The sequence below is a fragment of the Manis pentadactyla genome, chromosome 1 (genome assembly GCF_030020395.1).
Source record: "Manis pentadactyla isolate mManPen7 chromosome 1, mManPen7.hap1, whole genome shotgun sequence".
Classification (NCBI taxonomy): domain Eukaryota; kingdom Metazoa; phylum Chordata; class Mammalia; order Pholidota; family Manidae; genus Manis; species Manis pentadactyla.
Window position 1 is genome coordinate 139,895,582 of NC_080019.1, and position 27,840 is coordinate 139,923,421.

The 27,840-nt window shown below is 35.2% G+C and overlaps 1 protein-coding gene across 6 annotated transcripts in view; it reads left to right on the forward strand.

Moving 5' to 3' along the window:
• ROBO2 (roundabout guidance receptor 2) overlaps nucleotides 1–27,840 on the forward strand; it is a 662,153-nt gene that overhangs the window by 70,779 nt on the left and 563,534 nt on the right. For all 6 annotated transcript variants that reach the window (XM_036881516.2, XM_057501769.1, XM_057501770.1 and 3 more), the window contains exon 2: nucleotides 13,228–13,554. In XM_036881516.2, coding sequence (XP_036737411.1) covers nucleotides 13,228–13,554 — 327 coding nt within the window. The remainder of the gene's footprint in view (nucleotides 1–13,227; nucleotides 13,555–27,840) is intronic.

Genomic DNA, 27,840 nt, shown 5'->3' on the forward strand with positions numbered 1-27,840 from the left:
AGTTGATGGACATTTGGGCTCTTCCTGTTTTTTTTTGGTTATTATGAATAATGCTGCTATGAACCTTACATTACATACATGTATAAGTTTTTGTTATGGACATAGGTTTTCTTTCTTTTGTGTGTTACGGAGAAACCTGAAAAACCTGGACTGGATCCCTGACGGAAGAACCAAGGGGCACTCGGAGGTCTTGGAGTGTTAAGGTTTTATTTTTACACCGTTGGACTCAGAAGGGAGTAATCTCCTAAGGTCTGAGCCCCAAACAAAGGCAGGGGAGCAATATATATCTTTCTGCTTCCGTATCTGCAACATTTCTACATGCACAGCAAGCAAGCAAGGGGAGTAAGTTTAGGGAGTGAGTGCCTGGCAGAGCAGGAAGTGAAGGGGATGGGGGAAATGGTAGTTTCTGCTGTCTTTGCTAGGAAGAGAAGCAGAAGGGAGCCATGTGGACTAGACTGGTGACCTTGTAAATATTTCCTCTCAGTGTATAAACCTAAAATATCACAAAATACACTAAAAATGCTGAGTAGTATGTTAATTCCAGAACATTTTGAGGAACTCTAGATTGTTTTCCAAAGTGGCTGCACCATTTTACATTCCCACCAGCAATGTATAAGGCTCTCAGTTTTTCCACATCTTTTGACAGTTCTTGTTATTTTATGTTTTTATTATTATTCCCATCCTGGTGAGTGTGAGGTATATTTCACTGAGGTTTTGATTTGCATTTCCCTAATTGCTATTGATGTTGAGCATCTTTTCATGTATTTACTGGCCATTTATCTAGCTTTTTTGGATAAATGTCTATTCAACTCCTTTGCCCATTCAAAAGTTTGGTTATTTGTGTTTTTGTTCAGTTGTAAGGAATCTTTATGTATTCTACATATAAGTCCCTTATTGGATATATTATTTGCAAATTGTTTTTCCAGTTCTGTGGGTTGTCTTTTTTATTTTTTGATGTGATTTCTTAAATACAAACATATTTAAATTTGATTTATCACTCTTGTTTTGGTGTGATATCCAAGATGGTTTTACCTAACTCAAGGTAATGAAAATTTGCTCAAGTTGAATAATTTTGTCTAATTGATAGCTTTGCCTCTTACACTTAGGTTATATGTTTTGAATTTTTTAATAAGTGAGATAAATTTACTAGAAAAATATCCAAATGTGACAACACTAGAATAGTTTATATATGCTATAGTGACAAATGAGTAAAATCCTTTATATTTTAATCATAGTATCATTGATATACAATCTTATATTGGTTTCAAGTATACAACAAAGTGGTTCAACAGTTACTTGTATTATTAAATACTCACCCCCATCTAGTATAGCTATCTGTCCACACAGGAAGATGTTACAGAATCACTAACTATATTTTCCAACCTGTACTATCATCTCTGTGACCAACATTTAATTGAGAATTTTTGTGCCCCTTTATCCCCCTCACCCTCCTCACTGACCCACCCCAACTCCTTCCCCCATGTTAACTACCACTCACTTCTCAGTGTCTAGTGAGTCTACTGCTATTTTGTTCATTTCATTTTGTTTTGTTTTTAGATTACACAAATAAATGAAATCATACAGTATTTGTCTTTCTCTGCCTGGCTTATTTCATGTAATTTACACTCTAGGTCCATTCATGTTTTCACAAATGGCAGAATTGCTTTTTTATATGGCTGAATAATTTTCCATTGTATATATATATATACTACATCTTTATCCACTCATCTATTGCTGGACACTTAGATTGCTTCCCTATCTTGGCTATTGCAAAAAGTGTGGTATAAACATATGGGTGCAAATATCTTTCTGAGTCAGGGATTTTGTTTTCTTTGGGTAAATTCCTTGAAATGGGATTACTGGGTTGTATGGGATTTCTATTTTTAGTTTTTTGAGGAACCTCCATGCTGCTTTGCATAGTGGCTGCACCAATGACATTTGCACCAACAGTATAGGAGTATTCCCATTTCTTCACATCCTCACAGATGCTGTATTCCTTATCTTTTAGATAGTGGCCATTATAACTGGTGTGAGGTGACATTTTGTTGTGGTTTTGATTTTCATTTCCCTGATGATTAGGGATGTGGAGCATCTTCTCCTGTGCCTGTTGGCCGTCTGTATTTCTTCTTCGGAGAAATGTCTGTTCTGGTCCTCTGCCCATGTATTAATTGGATATTTGTTCTTTTGGTGTTATGGCATCTAAGTTCTTTATATATTTTGGTTGTTAATCCCATATCAGAATATTGTTTACAGATATATTTGCCCATACTGTAGGTTGCCTTTTTGCTCTGCTGATCCTGTTCTTTGCTGACTGAAGCTTTTTAGTTTGATGTACTCCCACTTGTTCATTGTTGATTTTGTTTCCCTTTCCCAAGGAGATGTGTCCAGGAAAAAATTGCTCCTGCTTATATTCAAAAGACTTTTGCTTTTGTTTTCTTCTCAGTTTAATGGTGTCCTGACTTAGTTAGGTTTTTAATTCATTTCGACTTTACTTTTGTGTATGGAGTTAATAATTCAGTTTCATTTTCTTGCATGTAGCTGTCCAGTTTTGCCAACACCAGTTATTGAAGAGGCTGTTTTTTCCCCATTGAATATTCATGACTCTTTTATCATATATAAATTGACCATATATGTGTGGGTTTAAATCCGGGCTTTCTCTTCTGTTCCATTGATCTATAGGTCTATTTTTGTGCCAGTACTATACTGTTTTGATTGCTGTAGCTTTGTATATAGCTTGAAGTCAGAGAGCATAATACCCCATAATAATAGTCTTTGTTCTTCTTAAGATTGCTTTGGCTATTTGACAGGGACCGCACTGAATCTGTAAATTGCTTTGGACATGATGGCCATTCTGACAATATTAATTTTTCCATCCATCAGCACAGAACAGATTTTCATTTATTTGTGTTTTCTGCAATTTCTCTCATGAGTGTCTTATAGTTTTCAGAGTGCAGGTCTCTCACCTCCTTGGGTGGTGTATTCCTAGGTATTTTATTCCTTATGATACAATTGCAAATAGCATTGCTTTCCTGATTTCTCTTTCTGATGGTTCATTGTTAGTATATAAGAATGCAACAGATTTCTGTGTGTGTATTTAATTTTGTATCCTGCAACTTTGCTGAATCCAGTTGTTAGTTCTAATAGTTTTTTGGTGGGGTCCTTAGTGTTTTCTCTGTGTAATATGTCATCTGTAAATAGTGACAGTTTAACTTCTTCCTTACCAACTGTATGCCTTTTAGTTCATTGTCTTGTCTGATTGCCATGACTAGGATATCTAGTACTGTTGAATAAAAGTGGTGAGAGTAGACATCCTTGTCTTGCTCCTGATCTTAGAAGAAAAGCAATCAGTTTTTTGCCCTTGAGTATGATGTTGCCTGTGGATTTGTCATGCATGGTCTTTATTATTGAGGTATGTACCTTCTATATCCACTTTGCTAAGAGTTTTCATCATGAATGTATGTTAAATTTAGTCAAATGATTTTTCACCATCTTTTGAGATGATCATGTGGTTTTTATCCTTCTTTTTGTTAATGTATATGTCGTTGATTGATTTATGAATATTGTACTATCCTTTCATCCCTGGATTGAATCCCACTTGGTCATAATGGATGATCTTTCTGATGTACTTTTGAATTCTGTGTGCTAATATTTTGTTGAGGATTTTTGCATCTTTGTTCAACAGGGCTATTGCTCTATAATTTTCTTTTTTTGTAGTGTCTTTGCCTGGTTTTGGTAGTAGAGTGAAGCTGGCCTTATAGAATGAGTTTGGAAGTACTCCCTCCTCTTCTAATTTTTGGAATACTTTAAGAAAGGTGGGTATTACCTCTTTAAATGTTTGGTAGAATTGGGCTATGAAGCTATCTGGACATGGAGTTTTGTTTTTTGGGCATGTTTTGATTACCAATTCAATTTCAATGCTGGTAATTGATCTGTTCAAATTTTCTGTTTTTTTTCCTGGGTCAGTCTTGGATGGTTGTACTTTTTTCTAGGAAGTTGTCCATTTTTTTCTAGGCTGTCCAGTTTGTTGGCATATAATTTTTCATAGAACTCTCTAATAATTCTTTGCATTTCTGTGGTCTCAGTTGTGATTCTTGCTTTTTTCATTTCTGATCCCATTTATTTGTATACTCTCTATTTTTTTCTTTGTTAATATGGCTAGGGGTATTTCTAGTTTGTTTATTTTCTCAAAAAACCAGCTCTTGGATTCATTGATTTTTTTCTTTTTTTTATTCTTTTTTATTTTATTTATTTATGGTCTTATATTTATTATTTCCTCCTTCCCTCCCTCTCTCCCTTCCTTCTTCCTTCCCTCCCTCCTTCCCTCTCTCCCTCCCTCCCTCCCTCCCTTCCTTCCTCCCTCCTTTCCTTCCACTGCGTGCCCCATCAGTCACTGTCTATCAGCATAGTAAGATGCTATAGAATCACTATTTGTCTTCTCTGTTCTATACTACCTTCCCCATGCACCCCCCTACATTGTGTATGCTAATCATAATGCGCCTTTTTCCCCTTATCCCTCCCTACCCTCCCATCCATCCCAGTCCCTTTCCCTTTGTTAACTGTTAGTTCATTCTTGGGTCCCATGCTTGTGCTGCTGTTTTGTTCTTTCAGTGTTTGCTTTGTCCTTATACTCCACAGATGAGTGAAATCATTTGATACTTGTATTTCTCCACCTGGTTTATTTCACTGAACATAATACCCTCTAGCTCCATCCATGTTGTTGCAAATGGTAGGATTTGTTTTCTTCTTACGGCTGAATAATATTCCATTGTTCATGTGTACCACCTCTTCTTTATCCATTCATCTACTAATGGACACTTAGGTTGCTTCCATTTCTTGGCTATTGTAAATAGTGCTGCAATAAACATAGGGGTGCATATGTCTTTTTCAAACTGGGCTCCTGCATTCTTAGGGTAAATTCCTAGGAATGGAATTCCTGGGTCAAATTATATTTCTATTTTTAGTTTTTTGAGGAACCTCCACACTGCTTTCCACAACGTTTGAACTAATTTACATTCCCACTAGTAGTGTAGGAGGGTTCCCCTTTCTCCACATCCTCACCAACATTTGTTGTTTGTGTTTTGGATGTTGGCCATCCTAACTGGTGTGAGGTAATATCTAATTGTGGTTTTAATTTGCATTTCTCTGATGATTAGTGATGTCGAGCATCTTTTCATGTGCCTATTGGCCATCTGAATTTCTTCTTTGGAGAACTGTCTGTTCAAATCCTCTGCCCATTTTTTAATTGGATTATTTGCTTTTTGTTTGTTGAGGTGCATGAGCTCTTTATATTATAATTTTGGATGTCAATCCTTTAATGGATATGTCTTTTATGAATATATTCTCCCATACTGTAGGATGCCTTTTTGTTTTATTGATGGTGTCCATTGCTGTACAGAAGCTTTTTAGTTTGATATAGTCCCCCTTGTTCATTTTTGCTTTTGTTTTTCTTGCCTGTGGAGTTACATTCATGAAGAAGTTGCTCATTTTTATATTCAAGAGAGTTTTGCCTATATTTTCTTCAAAGAGTTTTATGGTTTCATGACTTACATTTAGGTCTTTGATCCATTTTGAGTTTACTTTTGTGTATGTAGTTAGACTGTAGTTCAGTTTCATTCTCTTATATGTAGTTGTCCAATTTTGCCAACACAGGCTGTTGAAGGAGCTGTCATTTCCCCATTGTATTTTCATGGCTCCTTTATCATATGTTAATTGACCATATATGCTTGGGTTAATATATGGACTCTCTATTCTGTTTCACTGGACTATGGGTCTGTTCTTGTGCCAGTACCAAATTGTCTTGATTACTTTGACTTTGTAGTAGAGCTTGAAGTTGGGGAGTGAGATACCCCTGCTTTATTCTTCCTTCTCAGGATGACTTTGGCTATTTGGGCTCTTTTGTGGTTCCATATGAGTTTTAGAACTATTTGTTCCAGTTTGTTGAAGAATGCTGTCAGTATTTTGATAGGGATTGCATTGAACCTATAGATTGCTTTAGGCAGAGTGGCCATTTTGACAATATTATTTCTTCCTACCCAAGAGCATAGGATGAATTTCCATTTGTAGTGTCTTCTTTAATTTATCTTAAGAATGTCTTACAGTTTTCAGGGCATAGGTTTTCCACTTTCTTGGTTAAGTCCCTTTATTCCTAGGTATTTTGTTCTTTTTTATGCAATTGTGAATGGAATTGTTTTCCTGATTTTTCTTTCTGCTAGTTCATCGTTAGTGTGTAGGAATGCAACAGATTTCTTTGTATTAATTTTGTAACTTTGCTGAATTCAGATATTCAAGTAGTTTTGGAGTGGATTCTTTATGGTTTTTTATGAATAATATCATGTCATCTGCAAACAGTGACAGTTTGACTTCTTCCTTAAATATGGATTCCTTTTATATCTTTGTGTTGCCTTCTATGGTTAGGACTTCCACTATGTTGAATAAAAGTGGGGAGACTAGACATCCTTGTGTTATTCCTGATATTAGAGGAAAGTCTTTCAGCTTCTCACTGTAAAGTATGATGTTGGCTGTGGGTTTGTCATATGTAGCCTTTATTATGTTGAGGTACTTGCCCTGGATACCCATTTTGTTGAGAGTTTTTGTCATGAATGGATGTTGAATTTTGTCAAACGCTTTTTCAGTATCTATGGAGATGATCATGTGGTTTTTGTTCTTCTTTTTATTGAAGTGGTGGATGATGTTGATGGATTTTCGAATGTTGTACCATCCTTGCATCCCTGGGATGAATCCCACTCGATCATGGTATGTGATCCTCTTGATGTATTTTTGAATTTGGTTTGTTAATGTTTTGTTGAGTATTTTTGCATCAATGTTCATCAGGAATATTTGTGTGTAGTTTTCTTTTTTTTGTGGTGTCTTTGCTTGGTTTTTGTATTAGAGTGATGCTGGCTTCCTAGAATGAATTCGGAAGTAATCCCTCCTCTTCTATTATTTGGAAAACTTTAAGGAGAATGCGTATTATGTTTTCTCTAAATGTCTGATAAAATTCAGCAGTGAATCCATCCATTCCAGAGGTTTTGTTCCTTAGTAGTTTTTGATTACCGATTTAATTTCATTGCTGGTAATTGGTCTGTTTAGATTTTCTGTTTCTTCCTCAGTCAGTCTTGGAAGGATGCATTTTTCTACAAAGTTGTCCATTTCTTCTAGGTTTTCCGGTTTGTTTGCATGTAGATTTTCATAGTATTCTTTAATAATTCTTTGTACTTCTGTTGTGTCTGTTATGATTTTTCCTTTCTCATTTCTGATTCATTTTATGTGTGTAGATTTCTCTTTTTTTCTTAATAAGTCTGGCTAGGGGTTTATCTATTTTCTTTATTTTCTCAAAGAACCATCTCTTGGTGTCATTATTTTTTTCTATTGTTTTAGTCTTCTCAATTTTATTTATTTATTTTCTGATCTTTATTATGTCCCTCCTTCTATTGACTTTGGGCTTCATTTGTTCTTATTTTTCCAGTTTCAATAATTGTGAATTTAAACTATTCATCTGGGATTGTTTTTCCTTCTTTAAATGGACCTTGATTGCTATATACTTCCTTCTTAGAATGGCCTTTGGTGTGTCCTGCAGGAGTTGGAGTGTTGTGCTGTTCTTTTCATTTGTCTCCATATATTGCTTGATCTCTGTTTTAATTTGGTTATTGATCCATTGATTATTTAGGAGCATGTTGTTAAGTCTCCATGTGTTTGTGAGCCTTTTTGTTTTCTTTGTACAATTTATTTCTAGTTTCATACCTTTGTGGTCTGAGAAACTGGTTGATACAATTTCAATCTTTTTGAATTTACTGAGGCTCTTTTTGTGGTGTATTATATGATCTATTCTTGAAAACGTTCCATGTGCACTTGAGAAGAATGTGTATCCTGCTGCTTTTGGGTGGAGAGTTCTGTAGATGTCTGTTAGATCCATCTGTTCTTTTGTGTCGCACAATGCCTCTTTGTCTTTACTTATTTTGTCTGGTTGATCTGTCCTTCAGAGTGAGTGGAGTGTTGAAGTCTCCTAGAATGAATGCATTACATTCTATTTCCCCTTTTAATTCTGTTAGTATTTGATTCACATATATAGGTGCTCCTGTGTTGGGTGCATATATATTTATAATGGCTATATCCTCTTGTTGGATTGACTGCTTTATTTCTATGTAATGTCTTTCTTTGTCTCTTGTCACGTTTTTTTGTTTTAAAGTCTATTTTGTCTGATACAGGTACTGCAACACATCCTTTTTTCTCCCTATTAATTGCATGAAATAAGTTTTTCCATCCCTTCACTTTTAGTTTTTGTACATCTTTGGGTTTGAAGTAAGTCTCTTGTAGGCAGTATATAGATGGGTCTTGTATTTTTATCCATTCAGTGACTTTGTGTCTTTTGATTGGTGCATTCTGACCATTTATATTAAGGGTAATTATCGATACGTATGTACTTATTGCCATTGCAGGCTTTTGATTCATGATTATAAAGGTTCAAGGGTAACTTCCTTACTATCTAAGAGTCTAACTTAACTCAGTATGCTATTACAAACACAATCTAAAGGTTCTTCTTTTTTTCCTTCTCTTCCTCCTCCATTCTTTATATATTAGGTATCATATTCTGTACTCTTTGTCTATCCCTTTTTATTACCTCTGGTGACAGCTATTTAACCTTAGGAATACTTCCATCTACAGCAGTCCCTCCAAAGTGCAGTGTAGAGTTGGTTGTGGGAGCTAAATTCTCTCAGCTTTTACTTGTCTGGAAAATGTTTAATCTCTCCTTCAAATTTAAATGATAATCTTGCCAGATAAAGTATTTCTGGTTCAAGGCCATTCTGCTTCATTGCATTAAATACATCATGCCACTCCCTTCTGGCTTGTAAGGTTTCTGCTGAGAAGTCTGATGAGAGCCTGATGGGTTTTCCTTTGTATGTGATCTTATTTCACTCTCTGGCTGCTTTTAATAGTCTGTCCTTATCCTTGATCTTTGACATTTTAATTACTATATGTCTTGGTGTTGTCTTCCTTGAGTTCCTTCTGTTGGGGGATCTGTGCATCTCTATGACCTGAGAGACTATCTCCTTCCCCAGATTCGGGAAGTTTTCAGCAATTACTTCTTGAAAGAAATTTTCTATCTCTTTTCTCTCTCTTCTTCTTCTGGTACTCCTATAATGTGAATATTGTTCCATTTGAATTCACACAATTCTCTCAGTATTCTTTCATTCTTAGAGATCCTTTTTTCTCTGTGTGCCTCAGCTTCTTTGTATTCCTCTTTCCCAATTTCTATTTCATTTATTGTCTCCTCCACTATATCTAATCCGCTTTTAATACCCTGCATTGTGTTCTTCAGTGAATGGATCTCTGTCCTAAATTCATTCCTGAGTTTTTGAGTATTTTTCCGTACCTCCATGAGCATGTTAATGATTTTTATTTTAAAATCTCTTTCAGGTATATTCATGAGCTTAATTTTATTTGAATCTTTCTCAGGTGTATTCATAATTTTGCTTTGAACCAGGTCCCTTTGGTGTTTCATATTTGTCTGTGGTGCCCTCTTATGCTCAGAAGCTCTACTTTCTGGAGCTGCTTAGCCCATGGAGGAATATTAAGGGTCTCAGGGGAGCGGTGTTGGTGCCTGGGGTGAGGAAAGAGCTATTTCCTGCTTCCTCGCTGCTATGCTGTCTCCAATGCCATAACCAGTGGGCTGAACACACACGTGTAAGCCTCTATGCTTTGTGTTTGCAGCTGCTTTATGTGGGGTTTCCTTCTGTCTGGCCTGACACCAGGGCAGTGGTTGCTGGTTTGTTGGCCAGGTGCAGGCTAGCTGGGAGGAAGACACACCAGGCTGTGTATCACAGTGGGGGCCCATGGAGCTGCATAGCCAGCCAGGGGGATGGAGTGCCTGATGTTCATTTAAGCTCCCAACCTGCTTGATGTAGGCCTGTATTGCTGGGAAGAGTGCACCTGGAGAATTTTGTCTACCTGTCCTTTTTCCTGAGCAGTAATCTCTGTGCAATCCTTGCATCTTTAGCAGCCCTCTCGCTTTTAGGAAGTCTCTCAGACTGCCCACCCATATGAGCCAGATATGAATCCCTGTTTTCCACAAGCAGCTAGAATCTCTGTGTCTCCAGTTATTCCTCCTGTCTTAGCTTTCCAACCCCAGTAATCACCAGTGCACCATGCAATGTAGGTTCATGCTCCCAGAGCAGATCTCCAGGCCTAGGTGTTCAGCAGTCGCAGCCCTCCACTTCCTCCCCACTCTGTTTCTCTTCCTCCCACTGGTGAGCTGGGGTGACGAAAGGGCTTTGGCCCCACCGGGTCACAGCTTTGGTATGTTACACTGTTCCATGAGGTCTGCTCTTTTCTCCAGGTGTATGTAGTCTGGTGCAGCCTTTTTTCCTGTTTCTCTTTCAGGATTAGTTGTATTACTTATATTTTTGTATAATATGTGACTTTAGGAGGAGATCTCTGTCTCACCTCTCATGCTGCCATCTTTAATTCAATCTCTTCCTATATATTTTCATTATGTTCTTACTTCTACTAACTTTGGGTTTTATTCTTTGTTTTCTATTACTTTAATTGTGAGTTTGGACTGTTTACTTGGGATCATTCTTGTTTCTTGATGTAGGCCTGTATTGCTGTGTACTTCCCTCTTAGAACTGCTTTTGTGATGTCTCACAAATTTGGAGTGTTATATTTTTGTTTTCATTTGTTAATGCTTGATTTCTGTTTTAATTTGTTCATTGATTATTTAGAAACACGTTTTTAGGTCTTTTTTGTCTTCCCATGTAATTTATTTCTAGTTTCATACCATTGTGGTTTGAGAAGTTGCTTGATACAATATCAATCTTTCTGATTTTATTGAGGCTAAATGAGTAAAAATTCTTAGAGTGCTTATGGAACATGTTCAATTCTATATCTTACAGTTAAGTGATTTAGATATTTTGCTTCTTTTTCTCTTATGTCTATTATTTTATACTTTATTTAATAGGTATTAATGTATTTCAAGTCCTGTTCAGGCCTTATCCAGGCCAACTGCCTAAAAAGGTAGGGATTTATTTGTTAAAGTAAATAGTACTCTATTAAAATGGATGATTGACTTGCTTAGTTTTAATAATACAACAACTTTGACAGTGGGGAGAATATAGGTGGGATATTACAGAAGAACAAGGAGGATATCTGAGAAAGATGGTGGTAGGGTACCTATGCCTGTTACAGGAAAAGTGACATACAAGTCTTGATACATTTTAGGATCAGATTATATGTCTGTGTGTCCAGTCCTTTACATTTGGGAATAGGTAATTGATTTGTAAAGTATGATTAGTTATTCATATTTAAATACATTGATATTCTTTTTTGATTATTTTAAAAATAATTCTTATATTTTATGTTCTTCAAATTTCTAATTTTCTTTAGGGACTCAGTACTTTCAATATATATCCTTATTTGTTATTGTGATGTATAATCTGCCCATATTTAAATACTTCTGGTCTCTGTCATTTTTTTTTTTTAATTCTAACCTGTGTATGGTAAATTACTCTTTTGCTTTAGGTATCTATCACTTGTAATCTATAATTTCATTCTTGGATTTGAGATAACAAATGGTAATAGCAACATTTAAAAATCAATCTTCTTCAGAAAAGAAAAGATTCACTCACTACCAAATTAAATTCCCCTTATTAAATTAAAATATGCATTGTTAACTAATATTGAAAGCAAACTGAAATAACATTAAGAAGTAAATATTACTTCTGTTTATTCAATAGAAATATGCTAATGTTAGGTGATTGTTCAGAAAATTTTAAGAGCACATGTTTAAAAACTCATATCTAGACTTCTTTATGTCCTCAAACATGGTTATTTTTCTCAGCATCTCCTTTAGATTTATTTGTACCAGTTTGTAGGACCTTTCCACAAATTATGGCCATTGATACCTTATAATTAAAAACATTCAAAGCAACACATTATGTAACATCTTCATCTTAAAATTCTAACACTTCCTTCTCTTCCTGTATCTTCTATTTCTCAATGGCTCCACTTTCATTGCAGTCACAGGGAAGTCACTGGCATCTGTTACTCTCCCTTACTGTATGTTGATATACCATATTCTGTCAAGTGTTTATTTTAGGATATGCCTCATATCTTTTCCCTTCTTTTTTCTTCCTTCAGTGTCATTTCTCAAGATCAGGTTCTTTTTATTGTTCTCTGGGATAGTTAAGTAACTCTCCACTGCCTTTTTGCCTCCATTGCTGTCTTTCATATTAAAGACCAAAAGTATTTTTCTAGTACACATATAAGGATGTCATTACCCCTCAAATTCTGTTAGCCATATAGAATGAAAGTTGTACTCCTTAACATGGTATTTAAAGCCCTTTTGTCTCTGGCTATAAGGCTACTTTTTCTCACCAGCCACATCAGCTTCCTCCCTGATTATGAAGTATATCATGCATATACATGCCCATTTCTCTGTCCCTTTGCTCATGGTTTTTCTTCAGTCTGGGTGCATTTCTCCTTCTACTGATGCTTTTTCTTTCTTCACAGCTAAATTTAAATGCCACATTTTTGGGGAGAGGCCTCTTATTATGCCCTAGTTACAGTTAACATTTGTTTTCCCATTTCCTTTCTGTAATGCATTTCTTGGACCTCCATGCAACACTTAATTTCATTTTAACATGGTGATTTATGCTGGAGTCCCTCAGTCAGATGTACCTGGTTTCAAATTGTGCTTCAACTGCTTAATTCCTCTATATTCCTGGGCAGTTGATGTCATTTCCTAAGTTTCTTACTCATCTTTTAAATTGAATTAGCATTTATATGTAATTTGTGGGTCTCTTTTTATATTCTGAAAACACAGTGATAGCATAATAAATGGTATCTGTGTGTGTTTTCTAGATATGCCCACTTGGTTTTCTCTCTCTATAGATAGTAAACACTTTGAAGACAGGAAATAGTCATACCTTAGTTCTCATTCCAATATGCTGGTTGTAAAAGAAAATCTCATACTCTGTTTCACTCTTTCTTGTCATGATTCATGGAACAGTGAAGACTAATCCACTAGAATTATCATATTAATTTATTGCTATATTGTCTCATTCCACAAAGGAGTTAGAATGACTTATGAGAAGCACCCAAACAAAAGAGTGAAACAAACCTAAGTGCATTTTGAATAATTGAAGTTCAGTTTCTCCATTGTGAATCCAAGGGAAACAAAGGCTAAAAGTAAGGAAATATTAAAGTTTGTCATCATGTTGTCATGTTTTGTAGGGTCTCGTCTCCGCCAGGAAGATTTTCCCCCACGGATTGTGGAGCACCCTTCAGATGTCATCGTCTCTAAGGGAGAGCCCACCACTTTGAACTGTAAGGCAGAGGGCCGGCCAACACCCACCATTGAGTGGTACAAGGATGGTGAGCGGGTGGAGACTGACAAAGATGATCCCCGGTCCCACAGGATGCTACTGCCTAGTGGATCCTTATTCTTCTTGCGCATCGTGCACGGGCGCAGAAGTAAACCTGATGAAGGAAGCTACGTTTGTGTTGCAAGGAACTATCTTGGTGAAGCAGTGAGTCGAAATGCATCTCTGGAAGTGGCATGTAAGTGAACATAATCTATTAAATGGCACACACTTTTGCTTTGATTTATTTTTAGAAATCTTCAATTTGTTTCCATAGATGTTTAATACCTAACTAATTAAATAGTCAACACTGCATAATTTTACTTTGCTTTCTCCAAAGAAAGCTGGTCAAAATAAGGTCAAGCCATGGTGTTGCAATGAATTTATTTGTATTGAAGCCATGTGACAATTATGTTATTACATTAAAACAAGGTGGCCATGATGCTTGTCATATTTAAAATCTGTATTACTGAGTGATAATAATCAAGTATTCAACTTGGCTATGTTCAACTGAAAAGTTTATATCTAACTTGGCATCAAATACAAGGCATAAATTCAATACTGTACCTATTTATATGTAACTATTATATACTATATTTATTTTTCTATAAACTTTAGTTTTAGAAACATATATGTTTATGTTTGTTTATATATACATATATATGTTTCTAAATCTAAGTTTTATCAGACAACTTTTAAGAATATACTCTCTAGGTTATATTAACTCTTTTACTTCCAGGCTGATTTCAGTAATCATTATCCTAGGCATGAAGGGTAGAATATACCAACAATAACAGCAACTCTGTTTTGTTTATTTTTATCCAAAAACTCATCAGAGAAGAGAGCTGATTTCTGAAGGGACAAAAGGTTCATGCATAGAAGGATCTTGTGATTGGTAATCACAATAGTTAAGGACTTGCCCAGCCTTTGGCATTTTAAAGTATATGTATGTTTTAATCAAGTATCCCAAATAACACTAGTAAGCCAAGATATCAATGCTTTGCATATATTTGAACATTGTTTCCGTAACACCATGGATTGCTTTCCAGAACAAAAAAAATGATAGTGTTTTTTAAGGTTTATAAGTAAGGTTTTGGTGTCATAATTTAAATAGCACCATAAAATTTTGGTATTATCTATTTGAGGAAAGATTGTATCTAAGATTAATTGTGAATGAGATAGCAACAGTTGGACTTTAAGGAGTTTGTGATCTTTAACTTACTGGTTGTACCAGTAGGTTTTCATAGATATAAGAGAATCAATATATTTCAGGGTTCATGAATCTTATTTATATGGTTGGAAGGGGACTGCTCAATGAGAGCTCATTGTCTTACATCTCCAGTTAAACTTGGTACTTGTATTCACATGCTACATGGTACCACACTAGATTATAAACTGTGTATATGTGTATTGAATTTATCAACAATATATAATTTCCTTTATATATGAGAGCCTCTTTAGTAAACTAAATCATGCTAGTACTTACTCAGGTATTCCAATGAAAGCTTTTGTTATAAGGCAGCCAATCTTTTGATTAATAGTTTGTACCAAGAAATCTGGAATCTAATGCTTGAAATGTATAAGCCCGATAGGAAAGGACTAGAAGAATCCTAAGACCTAGGTTTATTTTGTGAAGTATGCTGAGATAACAGCTTAGAACTTAGCTTTTTTTGTATCAGGCACTAGGTTATTTCATTTTTATAACTTGAAAAAGCAGTTAAATTAAAGGCAGTTTAGTGAGATTTGAAATATGCACACAAAACCTCAGAAATGCAAATATTCTAAACTGTTCCATTTCTATTTTGAAATGTTTTATTTCTGGAACTTTTCAAATATATTGAAATATTTCAGCATCAAATTCTATTCATTTTCTCTGCACTAGATAACTTTATACTAAATATAACAAGGCATTCTCCTATTTTATAGGTAAAAGTGAAATTCATGATGGTTAAGTGACCAAAACTCAGACAGTAAGTTAATGAAGACCTCTAGATAAGATCCTGATTCTTCTAAAATTTGGTTTTAGGGAATTGTGCCATATTTGGAAAAACACTCTAAATGGAATTTGGCCTATTTTACATAAATAAAAATTAAGAAATTTTAATTTTAATTTGTTCTTTTATCTACCCAGCAGCAAGTACTTATTTTTAGTCCGTAACTAATTTTTGTTCTCAATATTAAAGTTTATCTAAATTGACCAGCCATTTTATTGTTGGTCAGCAATAAACTTATTTCTTTTTTCTGAGCTTTAGCTTTGTTAAAATTGCTCCAACACACAGCACATATTCTTGTACTCTAATTTAATATAAAAGATTTCTCTCTCTCCTAATTGCATCATTAATATTGTTTTAGGAGGAAAATTTTAAACCATGATTTTTGTGTGTGTGTGACAGTAGCATTTTTCTATTTTTAAATCAATGAGCTTTGAGAAATGCTAAAAATACTTCTGACATGGAGAGGAAAACAGAAAGGCTTCTAAATTGGATTTTGCTAGTGAATAATATCTTTCTTCCAATACTCATGTCAACAGTTCATGCCATTTGAGGCAACACAAGATTAAGTAATATCCATTTATATTCTGGTCATCTTTCACACAAGCTCCTCAGTCTCTTCTCTTTTCTTATAGTTCCTAAAATGTATTAAAATAGAAATCTGTGTAAAAGTAATGTGATTTTTCAAAACTATTGGTAACCAAGGTTTATTTTTACAAAATGGTAGAGAGACAGCTGCGGATTATATAAATGTTTTGCCTTCATAATATATAACATTCAACATAAATACTCAATTATGGCACATCCATTTTTTCACCTAGTAAAGGAAAGAATGGAAGCCTACCCACTGAGAGTATTTGGACAACTGCCTAGCTGGATGTGAGGTTCACGGGCAGTGTAAGTTGGAAAGGTAGGCTTGTGCTTACCTTTGGGAAGGTAGCCTTTTTTCGGTATGTAAAAGTATTTGAAAGAGAGTTGACAGTTGGGGTAAAGGAATGATGACTGAAATCAGAGAGAAGTTAAGAGGTTGGGAAATAATTCAGAAAAGAGTGTATGTCAGATTTTAAACTGAAAATAGCTGTGAATCTTGAAAGAAGGACATATTTAGAATTATATTTAGAAATTATCTATCATATCACTTTATGGTTGATTTTAGGGATAGAGGATGATTTCTAGGTTTTTCTGGTGGAGTGGTTGGGGGTCTAGTGCTACCATCCACAGACATGGCAGGGTACAGGAGAAGTAACTAGTGAAATAGGACAGTGAAGTTGGCTTTGGCTATATTGTTAGACATACTAATGAGATACCAAGGTAAAAATATTTCATGTTCCATTAAAAAAGGATCTTCTGGAATTGAGAAGAGAGCTCTTTCCCACATAGAGGGTGAAGCAATGGGAGGAGATAGAAATAGTCATGATTGCCCCGGCAGGCTGTGTGCAAGGAGCAGTTAAAATAAAAAGGGCTCAGGCCACTCCCACTGCTTGGAACACCTATATTTAAGGGTGGGCGAAGGAAAGAAGTGCCTGAGCCAAAAGCTCAGAGAAGGTATCAAAGTGATAGGGTATGAGCCGTGAAGTGAAAAACAAGGAAATCATTTTAAGAAAGTAAAATGATTGGTAACGGGATGCCACATGGTGATCAATTAAAAAAAAATCCAGGGATGGAAAAAGAGCACAGCAGCTGAAGAATGAGTAGATGGTGGAGCTGGAGTAGCAATTGCTGCCTAGTCTCCCAAGAATTTAGCTCTGAATGGGGTGTGAGGGAACCAAAGCAGGTTGTCCCTGTCTCTGCACTATTGCTTTTTGGGGGTGGATAATCCTGCCTTGCAGGGGGCTGTGCTCTGCTCTGTGGAATGTTTAGCAGCATCACTGGCCTTTGCCCAGGAAATGCTAATAGGACCTGTCTAACCCCAGTTGTGACAATCAACATGTGTCCAGACACTGCTGAATGCCCCCTGGGGGCTCAACATCAGTTGAAAATTACGGATCTAGGTACATCTAGGTGGTTAAGAGTGTTTGGATAAGTAGCATTGAAAGTTTTACAATTTATATTATGAAATGATTGTGGATGAAAATATGGAAATTTTTGACTTTCATTTTGCTTTTTATTTCGAACTTAAAAGGTCTGGGTATCTGCTGTCATATGAAAAGTGAAATTTTATTGCTAAACATCTTAACTCATTGTAAAGAAGTTCTTTTCTATACTGTATTTGTCCTCTCTTTTGTTTTCCTTTGACGCATACTTCAGCTTTAGGTAATGAAGCAATATAGTGGAGGGAAAAAATATTCAGGACCAGTCAGGGCAATGGAGATTTGAATTGCTTACCTCATATTTGCTTTTGCCATCTCTGGTGTGAAAAAAAAAAAATAATCCACGAAATACTTTTTCAAATCACTTGAACTCAAGAAAGGCAAAAGGTGGTTTTTACACATTTAGAGAACTGAATTTCAGGGTCAAAAGCAAGGAGTCTGGCACTGAAGAAGTTCATATGCAGTTTTCGGATGGGATCACCAAGAGGCGTAGCTGGTGCATATCCGATTTCAGTTGGAACACCAGAATTCACTGTGTTTGGAGCAGAAGGTGCACAGGGGTCCTCACACATACTACACCTGCCTGTGGTGCAGCCCGAGTCAGTGGCAGCCCCCAGAGATAGCAGCTGTAGCCCCAGGTGGTAGATACATGACAGCAGCTTGATCTATCGACCAGGGTAAGAGGGGGTTCTAGCCTAAATGACAATTCATGAAAAATTGATGAAGTCCCCAGATTGCTTTTCCTGTTTCCTTTTCTCAGTACTACCAGAGCAGAGAGGGGAGGTTAAATGAGGTGCTGAATGCTTTAGTGGCAAGGAGGTTGTGGTTCAAAAGTCAGGAGTTACATAGAAACTAATCTATTTTTGCTTTCCTCACTTCTAATGCAAAACACAAAAACTTTTCAGATTAGCTGTTATTTACCTTGTTTTGACAAAAATAAAATTTTTAAAAAAGGCTGTTTAAAAGTTAACTTTTGAGACAACTATAAAAGAGAGACCAGATGTGATTCAAAGTTCAACTGGGGAAGTAGAAATACATTGAATTCCATGACTGCAGGGTGATTTCTTTCTTTTTCTGTTTCTTCCTTTTCTTTCTGTGTATCAAGACTCACACTGCAAGACAGTCATTTAGAGAAGGAAAGGTCTTGCATTATTTATAGGTCACAGATTGCTAGAATAGCAAAGCTGTGGAACACTGCAAACATAATGATTCTGTTTGCTTTAGATCCAAAACTAAATTGATGTTTTATCTGTATAAGGAAAAGAAGGTACAGAAGTAGACTGACTATAGTAATAGAGGTCACAGGTGGCATTAAAAATGAACACAAGGTAAATTATTTCCTTGATATTTTCGAGTTAAAAATATGTAATTTTTTTCCTTTTCTTTTATTTTGGCAGTAAATGAATGTTATCCAGGCAAAATACATTTACAGTCTCTAAAGATGCAAAATAAATCAGATTTCAAAAGAGCCTGTGCCAGTGGGAGCTCTTAAAAAAAGTTCTTTAGGATATAATTCACATACTATATAATGTACTGATTTATAAGTATATAATTCAGTATTTTTCAGTATATTCCCAGGTTTGTGCAGCCACTGCACAATCTAATTTTGAACAATTTCATCACTCCTAAAGGAAAACCTATATCCATTTAGCTGTTAATCCCCATTCTTATTTAACCATCCTGCCTCAGCCCTATGCAAACACTAATGTACTTTCTGTCTCTGTGTATTTGCCTATTCTGGACATTTTGTGTATTTGGAATCATATACTATAAGGCCTTTATAACTAGCTTCTTTTCCTTGGTATGATATGTTCCAGGGTCATCCTTGTAGCCTGTGTTAGTACTTCATTCCTTTATATTGCTGAATAATATTCCATTGTGGCTATACCATATTTTATCTATCCATTAATCAGTTAATGTGTATTTGGGTTTTCCTACTTTTTGCATTGTGAATAATGCTATGATGAATGTTTCTGTGAAAGTTTTAAGTTTTATTATAGGGCTTCATTTGGGTATTCTCTTGGATGTGTACCTAAGGGTAGAATTGCTAAGTCATAGGGTAAGTCTGCTTAATTTTTTTAGGAGATTTTAGGTAACTTTTAAGTGTAGATAAAAGAATGTTTATTAGTGCCATTGAATTAACTGCATCCAACTTCCCTCTCAGTACAAAGCAGAGCCATGAAACATTGCCAGTATTTGATAAATATTATTAAATGGCTAGCATTTTCACTTCCTGTGCCATGCATCCATATTTTAAGATAAGATTCAGTCAATTAAAATGTAAAATAATTAACAATGTGGAAATATTGAAAGGACACAAAGTTTCTATTTTTTTTCTTTGATTAGTCATTTAATTCAAGTAGGTATGAATTGATGGAATGAATCATGAAATCACTTCCCCATGTGGAATTTCTACCAGACCATGTTGATTTTGGCCCCAGTTAAGTTGGATAATCTTGCTATTTGAGTGTTCACTTCATTTTCTGTCATGTTTTTATTTGTCCCCTCAGCAGACACTATTCTGGCTTCTCAGGAGATCACATTACCTTTCCTGAAAATAACTGACATTACATTTCCTGTTCCCAGGTTACTTTTCCTTCCAAATGTCTTAAAGATTTTTCTGTTACTTAGAAGCTTTAGAATAAGAAATTAGTGAGTGATTATTATAGAAATTGGTTAAGTAGTTCCAGGACTGGGAAAACAGAGAACCACTATCACCATGCCATGACTTTCCTAAAATAAATGCACTAACAAATTTATCCATTTAAGTGCATGAGAGACAATGAGTCAAACTTGAAATGATATTCATAGATTTTGACCAAAAAGAGTATAGGAGCAACTGGCTGGCTTTTTCATGATTCCCATATTTATATTTCTACAGTTTTCAAGAGAGAATTCAGATACTTTTTTTCTAGTAGGGCAGGGGGCACACAACTGAAAAATACTCATAACTGAAGGTACCTGAGTTATGTTATGGGCTTAATTGTGTTCCTCGCAAGTTCATATGCTGAAGTCTTAACCCCTAGTACCTCTGAACAGGATGTGACTACATTTGGAGATAGAGCCTTTGACGTGATAAATTAGAATATACCATAAGGGTGGTCCCTAATCCCTTATGACTGGTGTCCTTATAAGAAGAAGAAATTTGGACACATAAAGAGACACCAGGGATTCACATGCGCAGAGAACACAGACAGAAGGTGGCCATCTAGAAGCCAAGGAGGGGAGATCTCAGAAGAAACTAAACCCTCCAACATCTAGATCTTGGACTTCTAGCCTCCAGAACTGTGACAAAATAAATCTCTTTGGTTTAAGCTACCCAGTCTGTAATATTTTATTATGGCAGCCCTAGCAAATTAATATAGGCTGTCAATCTTAGAACAAGACTAACACCTAGGCAGAGATTATATTAGTAAGAAAGTAACAATGAGAAATAAATATTGTTTGTATTCTATAGATTTTGTTCTGCCTTCCATATACAGTGTTGATCCCAGGCTATTTTAAAAGAAATCTGTAAATTCCATTGAATGTATTATAGAGTATAAATTTATAGGCATCAAGGAATCCATATGAAACATCTTTAACTAGAAACAAAAGACACTACAGCAAACATTTTTGTATTTGCGAAAAGACTTTTAGAAGGAGTGTGTGTGTGTGTGTGTGTGTGTGCACATACACACATCTGTGTTATAGGGATGTTTTGTGTGTGTACTTTTTAATGTTAACCAGCCTTTCAAGTATAGGTATGTCCTTTAATTTTCACATATGAAGGTCTGAAATTCCTACTCCTGGGTAATATTTGAATCTATGATTATTTAAATATGAATACTGCTAAATTTTTTATATCATGTTTCTGTTGATTGAATTAAGTGTATCCAGCCCTCTTAGTGTCAAGTCTCAAGTTGCTGTTCTCTCAGATTAGTCTGAATTAACTTTGACTCCAGGGCAAGTACATAAATGAAGTGAAATCTTGATGTTCTCTACTGTTTAAAAGATTATTTCCCCAAACAGTATTATCCTGAGCTTTGCCAACATAAAAATCCCATTTATGGAATGACAGGCAAAAATATCCATAGTGATACTAAGGTGAATCAAGACAAGACTTGATATTTAAGGTCAGCTCTTGTTTTTAATGCTAGAAATCTTTTTAAGATAAAGATAAGAAGAAAATGTTCAAGGTTTTGAGGATTTCCCATCTCTAAGCATTTAATTGATTAAATTTCAACTGATGCAAATATAAATTGATGTTATTGAAAATGTATGTAAGTTGACACTAAGATAATGGAAATGCCGAGTCTTGTATGCTTTTTCTCTCCAAATTTGTGTTTGAGTGGAAAAACAAGTCTCCAATTTACTTTTTTTAGATTGAGTTTGTTTTTGATAATTATAATACACATCTTTCAGCTCTGTAGCAGCTCCCACAAGTTTTCTATAATTAAATAAAGGAGGTTGCACTTCCTCTTCAATGCATGAGCCAGTATATATGGTATACTTTTTATAAGCTGTTCATGTGAGTATAGAAGTAGAAACAGTAAGTGGAATTTTGTTCAATTCTGTAAATTTCTTTGTGTATAGATGTTTTTAACCATCTGTCTCTTAACTGCTAAAGGATGAGGTCCAATCTTGTTATTGACATATTCTTTCTATTTTATATCATTGAAATTGTTTTTTCATCTTAGGAGATTTTCAGAAGCAAAGAAAACACTCCTAACCATTAATTTCTTAAGTAGGAGATATTCATACATTTTTGTCCATAGGATACATGTTTCACAAGAAATAATCTGGAAAAGCAATACTGGGCTTTTACTTAGGGTGATTTCTGTAAACTCTTTGAAGTTCTTTAGTCCTACCTTTCTGAGACTGCTCAGACACCAGTAGTAGTTCAGTGTCTCTGGTCCCTGGATAGAAGTCAAGCAAGCATGATGTGAAAAAAGAGATGTAGGCGCAGACCCAGATGAATCCCAGCAGGTTTTTAGTAGGTTTATTTTGTTTTGCTTTTGTGTTTTTGCAGAAATCTACAACTCAAAAGAGCCTGTGATTTTTTATTACTGGTTAAACTCAGCTTGTTACACAACAGATCCTCTAGAGGCAGCAAGCAGGGTTGTCAAACTGGATTACAGGCACCAAAAGTCTCATTGGCTATTGCCATCGGCCAGTTGAGTACCGTCACAAGTAGGGTTTGAAAACTGAGCTTAAATTAACATCTAAGAAGAGAAGGGGCTCTTTTATATCACTTATACTTTTTTCAATGAATCAGTTCATTTCCCAGTTATACAAATACTTGTTAGTATTTATAAAGACAACCATTAAGTTTGTATGTGCTTATCTAATTTCTAAGTCAATACCAAGATTTTGGAACAAACCTTTATAGGTTATATGTATAAATGGCAACATAATATGACTACTTTATTTCCATAATATAGTCATATTTGATATAGGACATATTATATATATATATATCAACCTGCCTCAGTTTCCTCCTTCTTGCTTTCTCTGCTTATTCACATTGAATTTGGATATTCAATGCTTTTCTCTAAAATAAATTAAAAAGGATTATCTAGTTGTTAGTAGTAAAAACTGTTTAAGAGGTCCCTGATCTCACGGTGCTTGTGCTGTAAGTGAGAAGCCTGGGCAGCCTCATCGCGTGACAGGTGACCATCCACTGTGGTGTAGGTCAGGGCCTTCAGTCAGAACATGCACACGAGTTAGAAGAGTGGCACCAAGTACTTCTGGATAAATGTGGACAAAAGTGGTCTTAGAAAACTGGAGAGAAATATAAAAGCAAAGGCCTGAGGCTGTGCTTAAGGGAATATTAGTACAGTTGCCCTTTGAACAACATGGGGGTTAGGGGCATTGAACCACACATACCTGCCAATCCATATATAACTTTAGCTTCCCCAAAACTTAACTCATAGCCTACAATGGACTGGAAACCTTACCAATAACATCAGCAGTTGATTAGCACATATTTGGTATGTTATATGTATTACATGCTGTAGTCTTATAATAAAGTAAGCTAGAGAATTTTTTTTTTCAAATTGTTGCAAATCTCCTATAAACTGCAAATTTTATGATATATTTATTGAAAGATATCTGCATTTAAGTGGACCTGTGTAGTACAAATCCATATTATTCAGGTGTCAACTGTATATTCGTTGAGTTGGAGAATGTAAGTAGGGGAGTAGAGGGAGATTATTTAAATAGGGAGATAGAGATTGTAAATTCTCAAACATACTAAGGAGCTTTTTGCATGTTATCCTAGAAGATTTAAAGGGGTCCTTCAGAGTTTTTTGATTTACGAGTATTCCTTGGAAGTGTGGTATGAAAGGAGATTTGTTAAACACAATGTGAAGTGAATTGGAGCATGGAAAAGTGTGGAGGTAGGAGATTTACTACAAATTAAGGTGCAATAGGATGGGGGTTGAATTAAGGCAATGAATTAAGTTGATATCATTAAAAGAAGAGATGGCCTTCCAAAGGAGAATTGATAGGAATTTGTGTTTCAAGGGATAATATAAGTTTAGTTTGCTATATTTTTGTCCAGTACCTTCTAACTGCCAGGTACTCAATTAGTTGTTGATGACACAGATACATAGAACAATTGTTGCTTAGTAAGTATAGAGTTTCAGTGTTACAAGATGCAGAATTCTTGGAGATCTGTTGCAGAATACTGTGAATATACTTAACAGTGTACACTCAAAAATGGCTAAGATAGTATGTTTTATGTTTTTTTAACCTCAATTAAAAACAAACAGAAAACAAAAAAGCAAACCAAGGCATAACTTATGGCATCAAAGAGTGTTCAACAGGGTGGTATGAAATGTGGTAAGTCCTAGGGCAAGAAGCAACTGACCTTCTTTGGGGATTCAGAGGGAGAAGAGGTTGATTATGCCAAGGGAATTGTGGAACAGGTGAAATGATTTCTCTCAGCAGAAAATGAGTAATAGTAATCACTGGTGTATACTAATGTCAGGATTCTTTAGTAAATGTTTTTACTCAAAGTTTATTTTCTTAAACAATTCTATTAGTTTCTCTCTTCTTTATCTGAGTCAGGATTTGAACCTAGGCAGCTTTCCTCTAGACTCTGCTTTCTTAACTACTGTGCTGAGAGACTTCATTGATTCAGTTAAACAAACAAGTCATTTAACACTTAGAAGAATTCATTACTGTTTGTTTTAGGTATTTTAACCTGAAACAATGATCCAACTGTATGTATAAAATGGGGGTGCTGAACTAGATGACGTCTAAAGCTTTTGGTGTTAAGATTCTGTGACTCACGGGATAGGAAAGGAAAGAAACAACAGAAAGAGTAATGTTTCCTATTTATTTTTTTATTTAGTTATATATTGACATTTGAGAGCTCATTAGTTTATTCAAGTAATTTGATTTTCTCTGTACAGTTCCTAGTTGTCAAATATCAGTATCAGGAAGATCCATCACTTTTAGTTCTTATTGACATGTTTGCAGGGCAAAGCAGCTTGGAGATTAAGAATCCAATTTATAAGAGGAGTCATCTATCACTTAATACCTAAAGATAACTTGACCAAGTTTTAAAGAAAATGAAGCATGATAATAGCAATTTTAACTGTATAAAACTTTCTAAAGTTATTTGAGAGTTATAACATATTTACATGCATTACTTCATGGTTTGTATATTTGTAGACATTTGCTGACTGACAGTTTCTAAGTTCGGTACATAGTTTTCATTAATGTTGGTGAATTTCAAATAACCATTTTTTTTTCATTTAAAAATTAATTGAAAGAAGGAGAGTCTCTTCAACAAATGATACTGGAGCAATTGGATAGCCACAGGCAAAAAAAAAAAAAAGAACTTTGACTTAAACCACACCCATTACACACAAAAAAAAATCCAAAATGTATCATTGATTTAAATATGAGATATGAAACCATAAAAAATTTAAATGATAGGACAGAATCTTTGGTGCCTAGGGCTTGGTGAAGAGTTCTCAGACATGATGATGCCAAAGCACACACCAAAAAAGATAAAATAAATAAATGTTACTTCATTAAATGAGAAACTTTAATTCTCTGAAAGATCCTCCTAAAAGGATAAAAAGACAAGCTTCATACCAGGAGAACACATTTGCAAGCCACAGATATCTCAACATGTATCTGACAGAAGACTCATATCTAGAATGTATAAAGAGCTCTCAAACTTAACATTAAATAAAACAATCCAGCTAGAAAATGGGTGCACGACATTAGAGGACATTTCACCAGAAATAGTATATGGGTAACAAATAAGCACATGAAGAGATATTTAAACATCACTAACTTTAGGGGAATGCACATGAAGAGTGTGGTGAGATAACATCTTTTAGAACAGCCAAAAGAAAAAGTCATGAGATCACCAAACGCTGGTGAGGATGCAGAGAAATTGGCTCTCTTATATGTTACTGATGGGAGTGTAAAGTTGTATGGCCACTGTTAAAAACAACTTAGCAGTTTCTTAAAACACTCTATTGTACATCTGCCATACAGTTGTACTCCTGGGTGCTTATCTAAGAGAAAAACATCTGTACAAAACTTGTACAATTCATTGTTTGAAATTCGTAAATTCACCTCATTCATCGTATAGTTCTGTGAGTTTATCTTTCCATTTTTTATTTTTGCTCCATCATGGCTTTTGAGTTTAATGGTAGGCTCTTTTTTTTTTTTTTTTTAAGGGAAAGGGAAAGTTAAACTCAGAGGGGAACAGTTGTTCATGGGAGTAAAGTAAGTGTCACTATTGCATGACATAATGAATATGGTCCATTAGTTGCCCAAAAGTCTCTTCTCTAAACTACATTAATACTTCATATTAAAAAAATATGATCTAGACTGATTCTTTCTGCTAAAACTGTACACGGAAATACTGTCAGTAATTCTGAGTGTCAGCTTAAATTCACCATTAAAACTGAAATGCCACTGCAAGAGAAAGATCAAGGATTTAAGTCTGTCCCAAGCAGGAAAAGCTGAAGGAATTGGGACTATTGAGCCATGGGCAATCGAGACATCCGTAGGTCTGGTAGTTCTCGTTAAACCAATGAAGAACTGTCAAGACAAAAGAATATGCTTGTTCCATTGACCTTTGAGGAAAGAGAAGGACCAGTGGATGAAAGCTGGAAATTTTGGTTTAGCATGCCACAAATGATTATGACATATGTATTCTTTTTTGGGCTCTTCAGGAATTATAGGCAAACCAAAACCAGTGTGATGATGTGGTCGGAAGAGAAACTAAAAAATGACGTTTATTTTAGTAATGGCTTTTCCTTGTTTTCCCTACAAGGAAAAATCAGTCTCCACAATAATCAATAATGAAACAAAGTAACAAAATTTATTACTGGTGATCTATTCAGTTGCAAAATCTCTCTCAACACTTTCCTTTTCACAAGGAACTCCATAAAGCAGAAATAATTTCTGTAAATTTAGTAGCATGTTTCATGAAAAGTCCTTGTGCATACATCTTCCAGATCTTATTTTGAAATCCTTTGAGATGATAAGCAATTAAATTAATTGCATTTTGCAGTCCAACCCCTCATTTATAACATGTAATTCCCAAGGACCCACATGTCCAGATTCAAGAGCAGCTTGATAGAAAGGCTGATTTATTTTTGTTTTCTTCCAGGATCTGCTTTGAATATTCTTAAGAGAAGGGAAAAAATATTCTGTTTAATATTCATATAGGATTTTCTTTTAAAAGCAGCTTCTCAAAAGCCTATTGTTAAACAGGACTACCTAGAAAGGGATCAACTTGTAGAATTCTTCCTAAGTACTTGTTTGGTTCTTTAGGATTGATGGATAAGCTGATAGAATCGAATCTTCAAATGTGTGTGTCACTAATAGAGTTGTAAGAATCTCAATTTACTTTTTCTTTTTCTTTTCTGTCACATCATAAGGAACAGCTTTACTAATGAAGTACCCAATGGTAATAACCCATTATATGCTAGAATCTCTCTTTATATCAGATGACATGCAAATGAACTGTTCTATTTCTGTGGAGAAAAGGAGACAAGGATTGGTCTAGTTAATCATACTTGAGGGCTGCCATAGTTGTCTTCTGGGAAATATTATCATTATTCATTCTTATTTAAGGGTCCTTATCCTGTGCATAAGAAAATCTCCCATTCATTCCATTTGGGTTTGATGTTAATTATAACAGCATTAATGGAAGCTTTCTCATAAGAAATGAATGTAGGATTAAATCAGAGAAAAGAAAAAAAAAAGCAACCTTAGGGTAAGTCAGGTCATCATCAAACCGTGCATGTGAAAGCTGGCAGGTTGGAGGAACTTCAGAGATCATCAGTCTTCTTGTTGTTCAGATAGAAACTGGGGCCCTGAGAAGAGACCTGACCTAATCAAAACCCCCAGGTGATAAGAGGCAAGCTTGAGATGACAAATGAGGAGCCAATTTTATCAGACAGCAATGTAAGGAAAGGATAATTCTGGGAATTTCTTTTCCCA